This window comes from Amblyraja radiata, chromosome 6, assembly GCF_010909765.2.
Source record: "Amblyraja radiata isolate CabotCenter1 chromosome 6, sAmbRad1.1.pri, whole genome shotgun sequence".
Lineage (NCBI taxonomy): Eukaryota > Metazoa > Chordata > Chondrichthyes > Rajiformes > Rajidae > Amblyraja > Amblyraja radiata.
In genome coordinates, this window is record NC_045961.1 from 18611453 (window position 1) to 18627239 (window position 15787).

The 15787-nt window shown below is 49.0% G+C and overlaps 1 protein-coding gene across 2 annotated transcripts in view; it reads left to right on the top strand.

The window, feature by feature from the left end:
• Positions 1 to 7132: 7132 nt before the first annotated feature.
• gpr143 (G protein-coupled receptor 143) overlaps positions 7133 to 15787 on the top strand; it is a 36229-nt gene continuing 27574 nt past the window's right edge. For both annotated transcript variants that reach the window (XM_033022280.1, XM_033022281.1), the window contains exons 1-3: positions 7133 to 7542; positions 13434 to 13540; positions 14625 to 14719. In XM_033022280.1, coding sequence (XP_032878171.1) covers positions 7299 to 7542; positions 13434 to 13540; positions 14625 to 14719 — 446 coding nt within the window. In that variant the 5' untranslated portion in view covers positions 7133 to 7298. The remainder of the gene's footprint in view (positions 7543 to 13433; positions 13541 to 14624; positions 14720 to 15787) is intronic.

A 15787-nucleotide genomic window follows, 5' to 3' on the forward strand; every position in this document is an offset into this window, starting at 1 on the left:
GAGGCAGGCTGGATGCGGGGAGTCCCCATTCAGACTCCGAGGTCCACACCTCACAACCAGCCTGTCTTCCTGCCCATTACAGGTCTGGCCGGCAGTAACTCTCTCTAATGTGCAAGTTGCACACCTTTTATTGGTGAGGAGGTGGGGTTGGACCCTCAGCTCTCTGTGCCCCCCCCCCCCCCCCCCCCCCCCCCAGCCTGTCTGGTGCTTGTTTGCCGTTGTGATTGCATGCTGCTCCTGTATCTTCAGTGATCGCTTCAAATGGAGTCCAGGAACAGGGGGACCACCTGAACCAGGAGTAGACTACGGTACGGTTGCTTGGGACATGGGCTGTGGTTTATATCAGTTTGCAGGGGAATTCTGAGTCCCGCTACTAGTAATTCAAAGAGTTTAACACTTGCTAAATTCCCTCTGCAGTACACTAGTCTAAAAGAACATCCCCCCCCCCCCCCCCCCCTTACAGCCCCGACCTGTTAAACAGTTTGTCAGCCAGCTAGTGACCTCTCTGTGGTTTCAACAGTGGCCCTCCTGCTGCTGGGTCCGCAGGAGATGGGATGGGGATCTGGAAACATGGACACACAGTATCAAGTCCACAGTATCTGCCTCTTCGACCTGATGTCAGAAGCCACATCTGCCCCCTCCCACTGACGGGGAAGATGCTGCGGCATTGTGTTGATGGGCAGTGGCAATATCTCCTTTCCACCCACCCTCATGTCCCCCACCCTCATGTCCCCCACCCTCATGTCCCCCACCCTCATGTCCCCCACCCTCATGTCCCCCACCCTCATGTCCCCCACCCTCATGTCCCCCACCCTCATGTCCCCCACCCTCATGTCTCCCACCCTCATGTCCCCCGCCCTCATGTCCCCACCCTCATGTCCCCCACCCTCATGTCCCCCACCCTCATGTCCCCCACCCTCATGTCCCCACCCTCATGTCCCCCACCCTCATGTCACCCACCCTCATGTCCCTCACCCTCATGTCCCCCACCCTCATGTCCCCCACCCTCATGTCCCCCACCCTCATGTCACCCACCCTCATGTCCCCCGCCCTGATGTCCCCCACCCTCATATCCCCCACCCTCATGTCCCCCACCCTCATGTCCCCCACCCTCATGTCCCCCACCCTCATGTCCCCCACCCTCATGTCCCCCACCCTCATGTCCCCCACCCTCATGCCCCCCACCCTCATGTCCCCCGCCCTGATGCCCCTGAGGGATCACCACGTTGTTGCTTGCTCGGTCTGACCGGCTGCCCTGATATGATACAACTTTATTTATCCCAGAGGGAAATTAGTCTGTCACCAGTCAAAAGATACAGTTACAAGGCATTGAAAGTGCGATGTGCAATATAATAATTCCCACGTTATATTCTGTCAGACACTCCCTCATGACCCCTGGATCAGTCTGGACATTCTGAAATACGTTACAGAAACTCAAATCTCCCTACTACCGAAGCTCAAAGTTTGCTTCATCTTAATAGGTTCCTGGGATCCATATCTACATTGGAGGTGCAATATAAACATTGCACCTCGGTCTGAAGAAGGGTTTCGACTCGAAACGTTGCCTATTTCCTTTGCTCCATAGATGCTGCCTCACCCGCTGAGTTTTTCCAGCATTTTTGTGTACCTTTGATTTTCCAGCTTCTGCAGTTCCTTCTCAAATATAAACATTGCTTCTGGTTGAGTAGTTGTGCTTGGCCTTGTGACCTTGCAGCTTAGGGTACAAGATAATGTGTTGGAGTAAGATGTGTGATATTAATTCTCGGTGTGTGGATCTCACTGGCAATGCCAGCACCCAATGGCTCGCACCCCAATGCCAGCACCCAATGGCGAGCATCCCAATGTCCTCTTGTAAAGAGGAAATTGGTGGAGCTATGGGAAGGGCTATGGAAAGGAGCAAGAGGGATGATACAGACTGGCAAACTCTTCATAGAGTTAGCATTAACACCAGGAGTGCACAACTCTGCAGTTGTGCCCAGAATCCAAGCTTTGGTTCATGACTTTGTTCCTAACCCACCCCACCAGCAAAAGCTAACCCCAGCTTTAATACTCAAAAATAACAGGGTTTTTTTTAATGATTAATTCCATCCTGATCATTGATCCCCCTGTTCACACTAGTTCTATGTTATGCCACTTTCTAATGCAGTCCCTAACACTAGGGACAATTTGCAGAAGCCAATTAACCTGCGCGTCTTTAGGACGCGGGAGGAAATCGGATCACCCGGAGATAACCCTTGCGGTCACAGGGAGAACGTGCAAACTCCACATAGATGAGATCAGGGCTGAACTCGGATGTGTGGCACTGTGAGGCAGCAGGAATGTCGAGTTTTTTGAGGAGTGGCATGGCATCAGTGTTGACCTTTCAATGGTTCAACGGTTCTCTATTATCACATGTGCCAAGGTTTTTTTGCATGCAGTTCAGTGGGATTATTGTCATATATAAATGCAATCCCCGATTAAGTACAGAATGCCTTAAAACTACCCACTGAGTCCATATGCAAGAGTAATTTGCACAGTCCCAGCGTCAGCTGCCCATAAAGGCTCATTGCAGCCGTCACCTCCATCCAGATCGTCCCGCGAACCGTTGTCCTTCTCCTCTCCCGGCTCATCTCCCTTCGTGCCCCGGGGATACCCTCCCGCTTCCTACTTTGAGGGTGTGGAAGGTCATAAGGAATAGGAGTAGGAATTAGGCCAATTGGCCCATCGAGCCTACTCCGCCATTCAACCATGGCTGATCTATCTCTCCCTCCTAGCCCCATTCTCCTGCCTTCTCCCCATGACCTCTGACACGTGTACTAATCAGGGTAAGACCCCATTTCTCACTTGTTTGGTGACAGGTCTGGGGCAGGTGAAGTTGTGGACACTGGTCTTTGGTGCCAGAGGGCACAATGTCGACAGTTCTGTTCTGTTGCTTCCTCCAGAGATTGTACATACGTTGTGATTACACGTTGAACGAATATATCAGCGGGTTTTGATACCTCACTTTGTTGGTGGCGATAGTTTCTGGTTTATTCTTATGCTGTGTACACTTATGAGGTGTGACAACTATCTCAACAAAACAGAGATTGAAAGTCCTGCTATTTTAATGGATGTTTACCTTCTGCATGTATGTTGACATATTTAATTCTACGTTTCATATTTTAGCTGCGTAAACCCATGAAATATCCCATTCTAAAACTATCAACATCTTGCAAGAACACACACACATTCACTTTAATCCCGATGTCTTGTCGATATGATTCAGATTTGAAATAACCTGACTCTGTAATCATTGTGGAGGTCAATATATATCATTCACCGGAGAAACAAGGAACTGCAGATGCTGGGATCTTGAGCAAAACGCAAAGTGCTGGAGTATCTCAGCGGGACAGGCAGCATCTGTGGAGAACATGGATAGGCGGCGTTTCAGGTTGGGACCCTTCTTCACACTCCGTTGCGATGATAACGCGGTAACCGTCTGAAGAAGGGTCCCGACACGAAACATCATCCGTCCCTGTCCTCCACAGATGCTGCCTGACCCACTGAGTTACTCCGGCACTTTGTGTTTTGTTCATATTTCTTTCCCGACCTGTTGACTACCTGTTTAAAGAGTGAACACAGTGCAAGAAGACGCAACTCACAGATGAAAACAAACCTAGCAACATTGTTCAAATTGGCGACATTTCTTGGAACAGTTTTGAATTCCTTCTTCAAATCTGGGTATTTCAAAATCAACAAACGCATGTTCAAGGGAATGCAATGGTTACATTGCACCTTTAAGCGTCACTGAATGCATATGTGAAATGTAAAGCATGCTTTGTTCACTGTCCTGGTGTATTGCATGATAGATGGTGTCGGGTACAGTGATAACGTCCCCACATTCTACTTACGCAGTCATTGTAACCCTTGCCATTGAACGTTGGTGATGCCAGCACAACGCACAAAGAAACATGAGAGGTACCATCGTGGGGAGAAAGTCCATGTGCCGCCTGAAGCGGAAACTTTAACACGCTGCAATTTACGTTGTAAATGCAATAAAATGTTGGATTCTTTGTGAAGTGAATGTATCTTTGAGTTTTCTTCAGTCAAGTGTTTAGTCATTCAGTGTGTCATTTCCATTTCACACATCAATGGAATACCGGTGTCACCGATTGAGACGTTGCTGGGAGTGTTATTGATGTTGCTAGTTGGCGTTTGGCCTCGCACGCTGACCTGCCAACAAGGGATTACTGCAGGCCACTCATATTTATCTGCCTGCAACTCCGTGTGATCTAAGGTGTGGTGTGGGACTAAACTACACAACCGCCCCCCAGTGTGAACTTTGTAAGGTTCTGCATCAAATATCAGCTTGAACTGATTAGCTATCTAGCCTTCAAAATGCTTATTAAGTCCCGGTATGGAGACATAGTCAAGAGGAACCTTGCCTTGGGATGGAGTGCGGGCCGGTAGGAAGGTGAACTGGGGTAGTAATGCCTCCAATGAAAGGTGGGCTGCAAGAGGAGCTCCCGGGACTCAACGATGGCCAATGGGCCGATTGGCCTTTGAATAATGGCGTCAAAAATGGTGGCGCCCTTGTGTAATATGTGCGAAATTAATTTCCCTGTGCAGTTGCACATGTGACAAAGAAAGAATCATTGATGTCAAAGATATTTAGACTGGTACATAGATAGGATAGGTTTAGAATATATTGGGCCAAACGCGGGCAGGTGGGACTAGATGGGGCATGTTGGTCGGCCGTGACATGTTGGGCCGAAGGGCCTGTTTCCCCGCTATATGACCCTGCTGTGACAAACAGCCGGGTCTCCGCACTACAGAGCGTACAACATCTAACCTGTGTGATCCCCTTCACTGTCCCACTGCAAGCAGAGAATCCCCTGCCCTGCCCACAGTTCTCCAGAGAGTCTGGCTTCAACCCAGCAAGATACAATTTGTAATGGACCATTGCTTCAAATCAAAGGATGTAGCGCAGATGTTTCTGGTCACAAGATCTGTGAACAAGACTTAGCATAAATAGCGGTTCATTTCCGCGCACATAGCTGTTCCCCACGGGTAATAAACTTTAAAGCTTTTCTGATCTATCTTGCATACTGGAGATGGTATATTCAGTCCCTGGACTTGTGATTGTACTCGAGCGCCGGGTGAACCACAGCTCGCTACATTTGTATAAAGAGCGCATTGTAATCGCCCCATACATCCTTCTCAGCCCCCGGCCGCACTATAGGCTAGCGCTCGCCCTTTCCTCGTGGACACACATTCCTCGTTCAAACGATTCACCTTCCCCGGAACTAAATACTTCTTCGTTTGTCCAAATGATTTGAAAATGAAAAGCGAGCTCTGGCGGTGAGACTGGGTCAGGGCAGTTCTCCCACCCCCAGTCTGTGCGAGAGGGTGCGTGTTGGGGGGTAGAGTGTGTGTTGGGGGGTAGAGTGTGTGTTGGGGTAGAGTGTGTGTTGGGGTAGAGTGTGTGTTGGGGGGTAGAGTGTGTGTTGGGGGGCAGTGTGTGTGTTGGGGGGTAGAGTGTGTGTTGGTGTAGTGTGTGTGTTGGGGTAGAGTGTGTGTTGGGGGGTAGAGTGTGTGTTGGGGGGTAGAGTGTGTGTTGGGGGGTAGAGTGTGTGTTGGGGGTAGAGTGTGTGTTGGGGGTAGAGTGTGTGTTGGGGGTAGAGTGTGTGTTGGGGGTAGAGTGTGTGTTGGGGGGTAGAGTGTGTGTTGGGGGTAGCGTGTGTGTTGGGGGGTAGAGTGTGTTGTTGGGGGGTAGAGTGTGTGTTGGGGGGTAGAGTGTGTGTTGGGGGGTAGAGTGTGTGTTGGGGGTAGAGTGTGTGTTGGGGTAGAGTGTGTGTTGGGGGGTAGAGTGTGTGTTGTGGTAGAGTGTGTGTTGGGGTAGAGTGTGTGTTGGGGTAGAGTGTGTGTTGGGGGGTAGAGTGTGTGTTGGGGAGTAGAGTGTGTGTTGGGGGGTAGAGTGTGTGTTGGGGGTAGAGTGTGTGTTGGGGGGTAGAGTGTGTGTTGGGGGGTAGAGTGTGTGTTGGGGGGTAGAGTGTGTGTTGGGGGGTAGAGTGTGTGTTGGGGGGTAGAGTCTGTGTTGGGGGGTAGAGTCTGTGTTGGGGGGTAGAGTGTGTGTTGGGGTAGAGTGTGTGTTGGGGGGTAGAGTGTGTGTTGGGGGGTAGAGTCTGTGTTGGGGGTAGAGTGTGTGTTGGGGGGTAGAGTGTGTGTTGGGGGTAGAGTGTGTGTTGGGGGGTAGAGTGTGTTGGGGGGGGGGGGGGGGGGGGTTGATGAGGGGTAGAGTGTGTGTTGGGGGGTAGAGTGTGTGTTGGGGGTAGAGTGTGTGTTGGGGGGTTAGAGTGTGTGTTGGGGGGGTGGGGGGTTGATGGGGGGTAGAGTGTGTGTTGGGGAGAGTGAGAGACCTCGTTCAACGTGGTGCAGCTTATACCAGAACACGTCTCACCGGCCGATCCTGTCCCGGGTCACTGAGCTACTCCAGGTCCACGTCGGATCAAATCCTAGTGTGGACAGTACAACTGCTGATCTACACCGGATCATCTAGTGGAATCAAGGGATATGGGGAGAAGGCAGGCACTGGTTATTGATTGGGGACGATCAGTCATGATCACAATGAATGGCGGTGCTGGCTCGAAGGGTCGAATGGCCTCCTCTTGCACCTATTTTTTTCTATGTTTCTGTATGGAATTGTCACTGGACGACACCGGGTCTGTCCCGGGACTATCCTGTCCCATCCCGGATCCGGACCCTGATTAGAAACATACAAAAATAGGTGCAGGAGTAGGCCATTCGGCCCTTCGAGCCAGCGCCGCTATTCAATATGATCATGGCTGATCAATCATCCACAGTCAGTACCCCGTTCCTGCTTTCCCCCCATGTCCCTTGATTCCGTTACCCCAAGAGCTAAATCCCCCATTTACCCCCATCCCGCTGTACAGCCCGGGTAGGACTGACCCTGACCCGGGACCCGACACTAGGGTCAGACCCACCCCATGTCCCTACATTACCCCAGTCCCGTAGGCGGACCCTGACCCATCACATCGCCCTCCCCCGGGACCCTGTACTCCGCCCGTGGGACTGACCCCTCCATCCCTATCCCCGCCTGTGCCCGTGAATTACCTCCTCCCATCCCCTGCCCCGAGACCCTCCCCGGTCCTCGCCCCCCTCCCATGCCCCGGGCGGACCCTGGACTCCTCCATCCCCGCTCCCTGCCCGTCCCCGTCCCCCTCCCACGGGGCGGCGCAGCGCAGAGGCGGGGAGGAGACTGGGCTTGAGTGGAAACACAGGACGGGCGCCCCGTGATCCCGCTGCTTGTTGCCGGGCCCATGGCTTCCCCCCGCCTGGAGACCTTCTGCTGCCCGAGCCGGGACCCCGCCACCGACTTGGTGCTGGGCTTCCAGCCCGCCTTCTTCAACGGCATGAGCGCGGCCAGCGCCGGCCTGGGGCTGCTCGGCACCGCGGCTCAGCTGCTGCCTAAACGCCGGCTCAGCCACAGCTCGCTACACAAACCCGCCTCCTCATCCCGTATCCTGCTCTTCCTCAGTATCTGTGATATGCTGGGCTGTTTGGGTAAGTGGCGCTGCCAGCCAGCGCACCTAATGTTGCACTGAACACTGCGTTAGTTACTGCGTTAAATACTGCGTTAAACACTGCGTTAAACATCGCATTGCACATTGTATTAAAATCACGGTAAAGATTCCATTAAACATTGCGCTAAAATTGCGTTAAATGTTGCATTGCGTTAAACATTATATCAAATATCGCATCAAAATTACATTGAATATTGCATCGAACATTGCATTAAATATTGTTTTAAATATTGCACGAATGTTGGTTAAATGTTGCATTGAACTTTGTATTAAATGATGCGTTACTATCATGGCCGAGGTTTACATAAGTTTACTCATAGTTTACAGGCTGTCCCTTGTTCAATGAGTCCTCCCAACACGTGCTTTTTATCAAAGATAGACACAAAATGTTGGAGTAACTCAGCGGGACAGGCGACATCTCTGGAGAGAAGGAATGGGTGACGTTTCGGGTCGAGACCCTTCTTCAATCGGTTAAAGGAAACGTTTGGGTTTGAGGATATCTGACAGCAGAAATGTTTCCCAGCCTGTGTGTCCATGAAAGGGGCGTGCTGCTGGGGATGAGATTAGATAGACTTGGCCACGCAGCTGGAGGTGTTTATGTAGTGAGGTGGCTGCTGCCCTTCCCTAGCGAGACAGAGACAGAGACCGAGAGAGAGTCACACAGCACTAGAAACAGGCCCTTCACCCCAAAGATAACACAAAGTGCTGGAGTAGCACCCAATTTGCTAGCTCGAAGGGCTGAATGGCCTACTCCTGCACCTATTGTCGACCAAGATGCCCCATCTATGCTAATCCCACTTGCCCGCGTTTGGTCCAATCACTCTAAACCTTTCCTATCCATGCACCTATCCACATGTCTTTTAAATGCTGTTACAGTACCTGCCTCAAATACCATGTGGAGAGATTGTTTTCTCTGGTGGGAGACTGTTTGGAAACAAACCTCAGCTCAGTTGAGGTGGGGATGCTGTTATTTCTCTCAGGTGATGGGTAAGTCATGGAACTCTCTTCCCGAGATGTTGATGGAATCAGTCTTTGAGTGGGTGAAGGGAAGAGGTGGATGTTATCAGTGGTAGGACTGAAGGTTAAATGAGTGGACGAGGTGCCAGCTGAGGTTTACAGCAGATTATGTTGCTGACCAGGTCTTGTACTGACTTCACAGATAGACCACTGGTCCTATGTATATTCTGCCAGTAGACCTCACTCAAGCACGTTCCGCCCATTCATCCACACTCATCCCTTCTCATTAATGTGTCTGAACTCATGGCCTAACTGGAAGCTGTCCCAGGGAGTAATAGAGCAGGGCTGTGTGTTGAGAGAAGCGTGGCCTACCTCACCCCTTCCTCAACAATCCATTATAACAGACACACCAGCAAGATAAGACCTAGAACTTGGTGTGTTTCACTTCAATTTATAGATCGAGTTGCTGCCTTGCAGCGTCAGAAACCTGGGTTTGATCCTGACTATTTTTGTAAATCGGCATCTGCAGTTCCTTGTTTCTAAATGTTGATAATTTCTATGAGGAAGGTTAGTAGCAGATGACCAAAATCGTGGTCAAAGAGACAGATTTAAAGTATTAAAGGGGTAAAGGCAGAGAGGTTGAGGAAGGGGAATGTTGATGTAGCTGCCAGTGGTGACAGAGGTCAGAATGGAACGATTGCTGATATCTTGCAGGATTGTTGGCTGGAGATGATTATGGAGATAGAGGGGGATAATCCATTGTTGGTGTTGAAAGCAAAGAGGATTGTGTATCATGGTTGTTGTGCAACAGGTCTACAGGTTCGGTGACGGTGGGGCAGGAAGGCCCCTGTCCCACTTAGGAGACCTAAACAGCAACCTCTGGTGACCTTGCACGCCGCCACCCAAAAATAAATCAAGGTCGAGGTGACCTGCAACCTCCTACCACCTCCCACGCATATGTTGAAAACCTTCCTCGACTATGAAGAAAACCGGCTTAGACTAGACTGCGACTAAAAAACTATCGATGTTTAAAACGGCAACCTATTTTTAGTCGAGGCCGGTTTTAATCATGATGAAAAAATAGCAACAACCTAGATGAAGCTTCGAGTCGACCACGCGGAAACCACTTTCGACCATTAGGGAGAGTGACCAAAACCTCCGGTGACCTCATGGAAACCTTGGGTGGCGGGCAAGGTCACCAGAGGTTGCTGTTTAGGGACAGGGGCTTAACCCTCCCAAACCCTCAGCCTCTATCTGCAAGGTCTCCTTCACGTATCATCATGACTCAGAAATACGTTGTTGTTGCTGGGCAGAATCTATGTTGCCTCCTCCACACAGAATGTGGGATTACCTTCTTTAGACAGACTGTCGCAGTGCAAGAAGGGAGCAAAAGGCCTTGCCTTAACCTGTGTAGATGCTTATGTTCAATATCCCAGAGACATTGTAAAAGATGATCTGCTCCAACTCCATCTACAAGTTTGCGGATGTCACCACAGTGGTGGGGCGCATCGTGAACAATGACGAGATGGAGTACAGAAAGGAGAACGAGAACTTGGTCACAGGGTGTCAGGGCAACCAATAAACTCTCAATACCAGCAAGATGAGGGGACTAGTTATTGACTTCAGGAGGCGAGCTGGTGTACAGCCCCAATCAGCAGCAGTAACCATTTAAAACCTGTCTCCTCCACAACGATTTTGGTGAAGTGAAGTGGAGATGGTTGAGAACTTATCACCAATGGTCTGTCCTGGTCGTACGGCCAAGAAAGTACTACAATGCTTCACTTCCTCAGGAGACCTAAGGAGGTTTGGCATTTCTCCAACGACGGATACTAACTTTAGCAGATGCAGTTGATTTCTCTGCATTGATCCATCTACACCACACCGCTACAGGAAAGTAGCTAACATAATCAAAGACTTGTCCAACCCCCAGTCATTCCTTCTTCTCCCTGCTCCCATCCGGCAGAAGGTACAGAAGCTTGAAAGCGCTCACCACCAGACTCAGGAACAGCTTCTTCCCCTCGGTTATCAAACTACTGAATGTTCCTCCCATTACTCAGCGTCTACCGACCTACCTCATTACGGACCATGCACTTATTTTTATTTGCACTTTCTTTCTAACTATAAAGCTGTAACATATTATTCACGTATTTTTCTCTTGCGTTTTTTTTGTAACATAGATGCTTATTGGTTGTAGAAATACTGGAAATGGAGAACAAAGGGCGTCTGATGGACATAGCAAAAAGAATCCTCAAGGATTACCTTGAAGGTTGTTTGTGAACTTGCCCTGTGAGAAGTCACAGACAAGGGTGGTCACTGAAGTTGGTGCATGGTCTTCTTGGCACCTGGGAGCCCCTCTCTCTGCCCATGTACCAGGTTCTGACCTGCTGCCAATTCCACATGAACACTAAACGCACACAAACTGCATAGACATAGACATAGAAAATAGGTGCAAGAGGAGGCCATTGCGCCCTTCGAGCCAGCACCGCCATTCATTGTGATCATGGCTGATCGTCCCCTATCAATAACCCATGCCTGCCTTCTCCCCATATCCCTTGACTCCACTAGCCTCTAGAGCTCTATCTAACTCTTTCATAAATCCATCCAGTGATTTGGCCTCCACTGCCCTCTGTGGCAGGGAATTCCATAAATTCACAACCCTCTGGGTGAAAAAGTTTTTTCTCACCTCAGTCTTAAATGACCTCCCCTTTATTCTAAGACTGTGGCCCCTGGTTCTGGACTCACCCAACATTGGGAACGTTTTTCCTGCATCTAGCTTGACCAGTCCTTTTATAATTTTATATGTTTCTATAAGATTCCCCCTCATCCTGCTAAACTCCAGCAGACTGCTCTCCAGGCAGGCGAACACCCAACCAAGTTGTAAGCATTGAGCATGATTCCCATTTTTGGAATGTCATTGACAAAGTCAAACGTTTGTAGTTTAGTTTAGTTTATTGTCACATGTACCGAGGTACAGTGGAAAAACGTTTTTGTTGTGTGCTATCCAGTCAGTGAAAAGACGGCATGTGATTAAATCAAGCCGCCCGCGGAGTACAAATACAGGATAAAGGGAATAACGTTTAGTGTGAGTGCAGTAAAGTCCGATTAAAGATAGTCTGAGGATTTGCAATGTGGACGGTAGACAATAAATGCAGGAATAGGCCATTCGGCCCTTCGAGCCAGCACCGCCATTCACTGTGATCATGGCTGATCATCCACAATCAGTACCCCGTTCCTGCCTTCTCCCCATATCCCCTGAATCTGCTATCTTTAAGAGCCCTATCTAACTCTCTCTTGAAAGCATCCAGAGGACTGGCCTCCACCATCTTCTGAGGCAGAGAATTCCACAGACTCACAACTCTCTGTGTGAAAAAGTTTTTCCTCATCTCCGTTCTAAATGGCTTACCCCTTATTCTTAAACTGTGGCCCCTGGTTCTGGACTCCCCCAACATCGGGAACATGCTTCCTGCCACTAGCGTGTGTCCAAACCCTTAATAATTTTATATGTTTCAATAAGATCCCCTCTCACCCTTCTAAACACCAGAGAATACAAGCCCAGCCGCTCCATTCTATCAACATACGACAGATCAGGAACGTGCTCTAGTTGGTGATAGGATGAGGATTTATGAATATTTCCCCAAGCTGGAAAGGACGTATTTTCAGAGAAGATGTCAGGAGTTTTCCAATGGCAGATTGGGTACCTGTCCGAGTGTCCATGGTGTTCCATGTCTGGAGTTGTGGGATGCTGGTGTTTCGGGCAAGACCAGCAGGAATTGCCCTTGAGGAGATGGTGGATGTCTGTTCTTCCATTGCAGTGTTCCCAGAGTGATGGGGGGGGGGGGGGGGGGGTTGTTGATTAAGGCCTCATGACAACAGGGACAGCAGTGGAGTGACCATTGGAGGGGAACCCAGGGGTGGTGGTGTGTCCGAGTCGGAAGCTTCTGTGCTTCGGGAGTCTCCTTGGTGAGTAATGACAGCTCGTGTTGTCAATGGCCCTCACTAGTGCACAGGGCATTGGGAGGTCAGTGTGCCCAATGTCCCGCTCTTAGTAAAGTTACTGAAATCAACGAGTTCTGCATGGGTGCAGGAGGTAGCCCCGATGCAGTCGTCAATGTAGCGGAGCACGAGTTTGGGATAGGGCCAGTGTTCGCCTGGAATATGGGCTGAACGACGTACCCAACAAAAAGGCAGGCATAGCTTGCTTGGGTCCATGCAAGTGCCCATGCTTAAATGATTGTTCTTGCATTACTTACTTGGGATGTGGAAGTTTGTCTATTCTGTTTCCCATGTAGTAGTGAGGTTGGATCACAGATGGTGTACATTTGAAAGTTAGCTCTATTTCCATTTGAGGGATTTGTATCAATTGCATATCCCGTCTGGCAAGATGTCACTGTCCGTGGCATGCTGCCCGTACCACCCCCCTATGGGGTCTCACGTCAGGTCGAGTTTATTGCCATCGGTACAAGTATGGAGTGAGACAGCTGCAAGGAAAATCTTGCTGCACCGCACAATTGGGGAAATCGCAACTAAAACAAAAGTGCATGCAGTAGTGCAACAGGTGGTCAGTAGTGTTCTGTTGTCGAGGTAGGGTTAGGGTGTGCAGGTCAGTTCAAGAACCTGATGGTCGTATGAAAGTTGCTCCTTCTGAACCTGGTGGTGTGGGACTTTAGGCTTCCACAGAACCTGGTGGTGTGGGACTTTAGGCTTCCACAGAACCTGGTGGTGTGGGACTTTAGGCTTCCACAGAATTGCTCCAGCACTTTGTGTCCTTTTTTAAATGAATTGTACAACTGTGGTTTAAACATGCGGATATTTTACTGACTCATTCTGGTGGCCCTGCTTTTAATGTCCCCTTTCGAGACGTCACGACTTGCTCTATGCTAAATGTTCCCTCATGTCATCTGCTCTTCCCTTCAGGAATAATAATCCGGTCGTTGGTGTGGCTGAGTTTTCCGGACTTTGTGTCGAAGATCTCCGTGAATGGGACAGAAATATGGCCGCCAGCCTTCTGTGTCGCCAGCGCCGTAAGTGAAACCTACCCCAAAACACCCACCTGCCACGGCACTCGTTTTCTATTCCTGCTCCACTGGAGATAATAAAACGCATTTACAAGGCAAGATTAGCAAGTTTGCAGATGATGCAAAAGTGGGTGATATTGCAGATACTAGAGATGGTCGTGAAAGATTGCAGCAGGACCTTGATCATTGGCCAGTTGGGCTGAGGAATGGTTGATGGAATTTAATACAGATAAATGTGAGGTGTTGCATTTGGGGACGTCCAACATGGACAGGACATACACAGTGAATGGTAGAGCTCTGGGTAATGTTGTAGAGTAGAGGGATCTAGGAGTGCAGGTACATGGTTCCATGGAGGTGGAGTCACAGGTAGATAAGGTGGTCAAATAGACAATTGACAAATTGCTCTTCATCAGTCAGAGTATTGAGTATAGAAGTTGGGAGGTCATGTTGCAGTTGTATAAGACGTTGGTGAGACCGTATTTAGAATATTGTGTTCAGTTCTGGGCACCATGTTATAGGAAAGATATTGTCAAGCTGGAAAGGGTACAGAGATGATTTACGAGGATGTTGCCAGGTCTCGAGGGTGTGAGCTATAGGGAGAGGTTGATTAGGCTGGGTCTCTATTCCTTGGAGCGTAGGAGGACGAGTTGTATAAAATCATGAGAGGAATAGATTGAGTGGAAACACAGAGTCACTTGCCCAGTCGAGAACCATAGGTTTAAGGTGAAGGAGAAAAGATTTAATAGGAATCTGAAGGTTAACTTTTTCCACACAAAGGGTGGTAGGTTTGTGGAATAAGCTGCCAGAGGAGATAGTTGAGGCAGGTACTATCACAACGTTTAAGAACCAGTACATGGATAGGACTGGATTGGAGGGATATAGACCAAACGCGGGCGGGTGGAACTAGTGTAGCTGGGACATGTTGGTCGGCATAGGCAAGTTGGGCCGTAGGGCCTGTTTCCACGCTGTATCACTATGACGTTTCACAAGTAATGGTTTGTCATTGTGAGTTGTTTATCAGAGCTACATTGTGAGTGGTCTGTGTCTGCCAGCCAATGCAGACTTCATCTCTGTCGTTCTCTCCTTACAGATGTGGATCCAGCTGTTCTACAGTGCCACGTTCTGGTGGCTGTTTTGCTACGCCATCGATGTGTACCTCATCGTGAAGCGGTCGTCTGGAGTGAGGTAAACCCACAGAAGGTCACCAGTAGTCAGTGTAGACTAGATAGCACACAACAAAATAGGAAGAAGGGTCTCGACCCGAAACATAGCCTATTTATTTTCCCCAGAAATGTTGCCTGACCCGCTGGGTATTCCAGCATTTTGTGTCTATCTTCAGCTTTTCACTCACTATACCTCGGTACACATGACGCTAAACTAAACATCTCTGGGTAGTTTGTAGGAGCGGACTGCACTGCACCAGAAAAAATACTTCAACTTACAGTGACAGAACTAAAACCAGTTGGTCTTGGTTTATTACACAGCCATGTGTATCGGGGTGCAGAGTATAGCTTTGTTTTGCATGTGATGCTGTGCCTCATAGGTGGAGTTGCTGCCTTACAGCGCCAGAGACCTGGGTTCGACCCTGACCTCGGGTGCTGTCTGTGCTGAGTTTGTACTCTCTCCCTTTGATTGCGTGGGTTTTCTCCGGGTGCTCCGGTTTCCTCCCACATTTCAAAGGAGTTAATTGGCTTCTGTAAATTGGCCCTAAAGTGTAGGTTGGAACAAGTGTGCGGGGTGATCACTGGTCAGCATAGACTCTGTGGGCTGATGGGCCTGTTTCCATGCTGTTTCACTAAAGTCTCACGTCTGTGGTGTGAATTTGTGGAATGGTCTGGAACAGGAGATAAAACTTAGCACAAGCATAATTCAGTTTAAAAAGATGTACAAAAACACTTGTTTAAAAGGATATTGGGATGAGGATAGGTGATTGTGATATGTGTTATACTGATTGTATTGGGAAGGGTGATTATAGGGTGATGGGTTGTATATATGACTAAGATACTGTATAGTATATGAGGGTTTTTTCTTTTCTTTTTCTTTTTTTCTTTTTTGTATGGCTTTGTAAATATTTGATTAGTGTATAAATGTAAATAATTTGGTGTACATATAGTGGCTGGTGTACATATGGTGTACATATAGCTGCTAAATTTGTATAAGATAATTACAAGCAGTTGAATAAAGGGTGGGAATTAATAAGCTTTGGCTTCTTCCTGCTCCTTTTCGGACACATACGATTTCATTTATTTATAG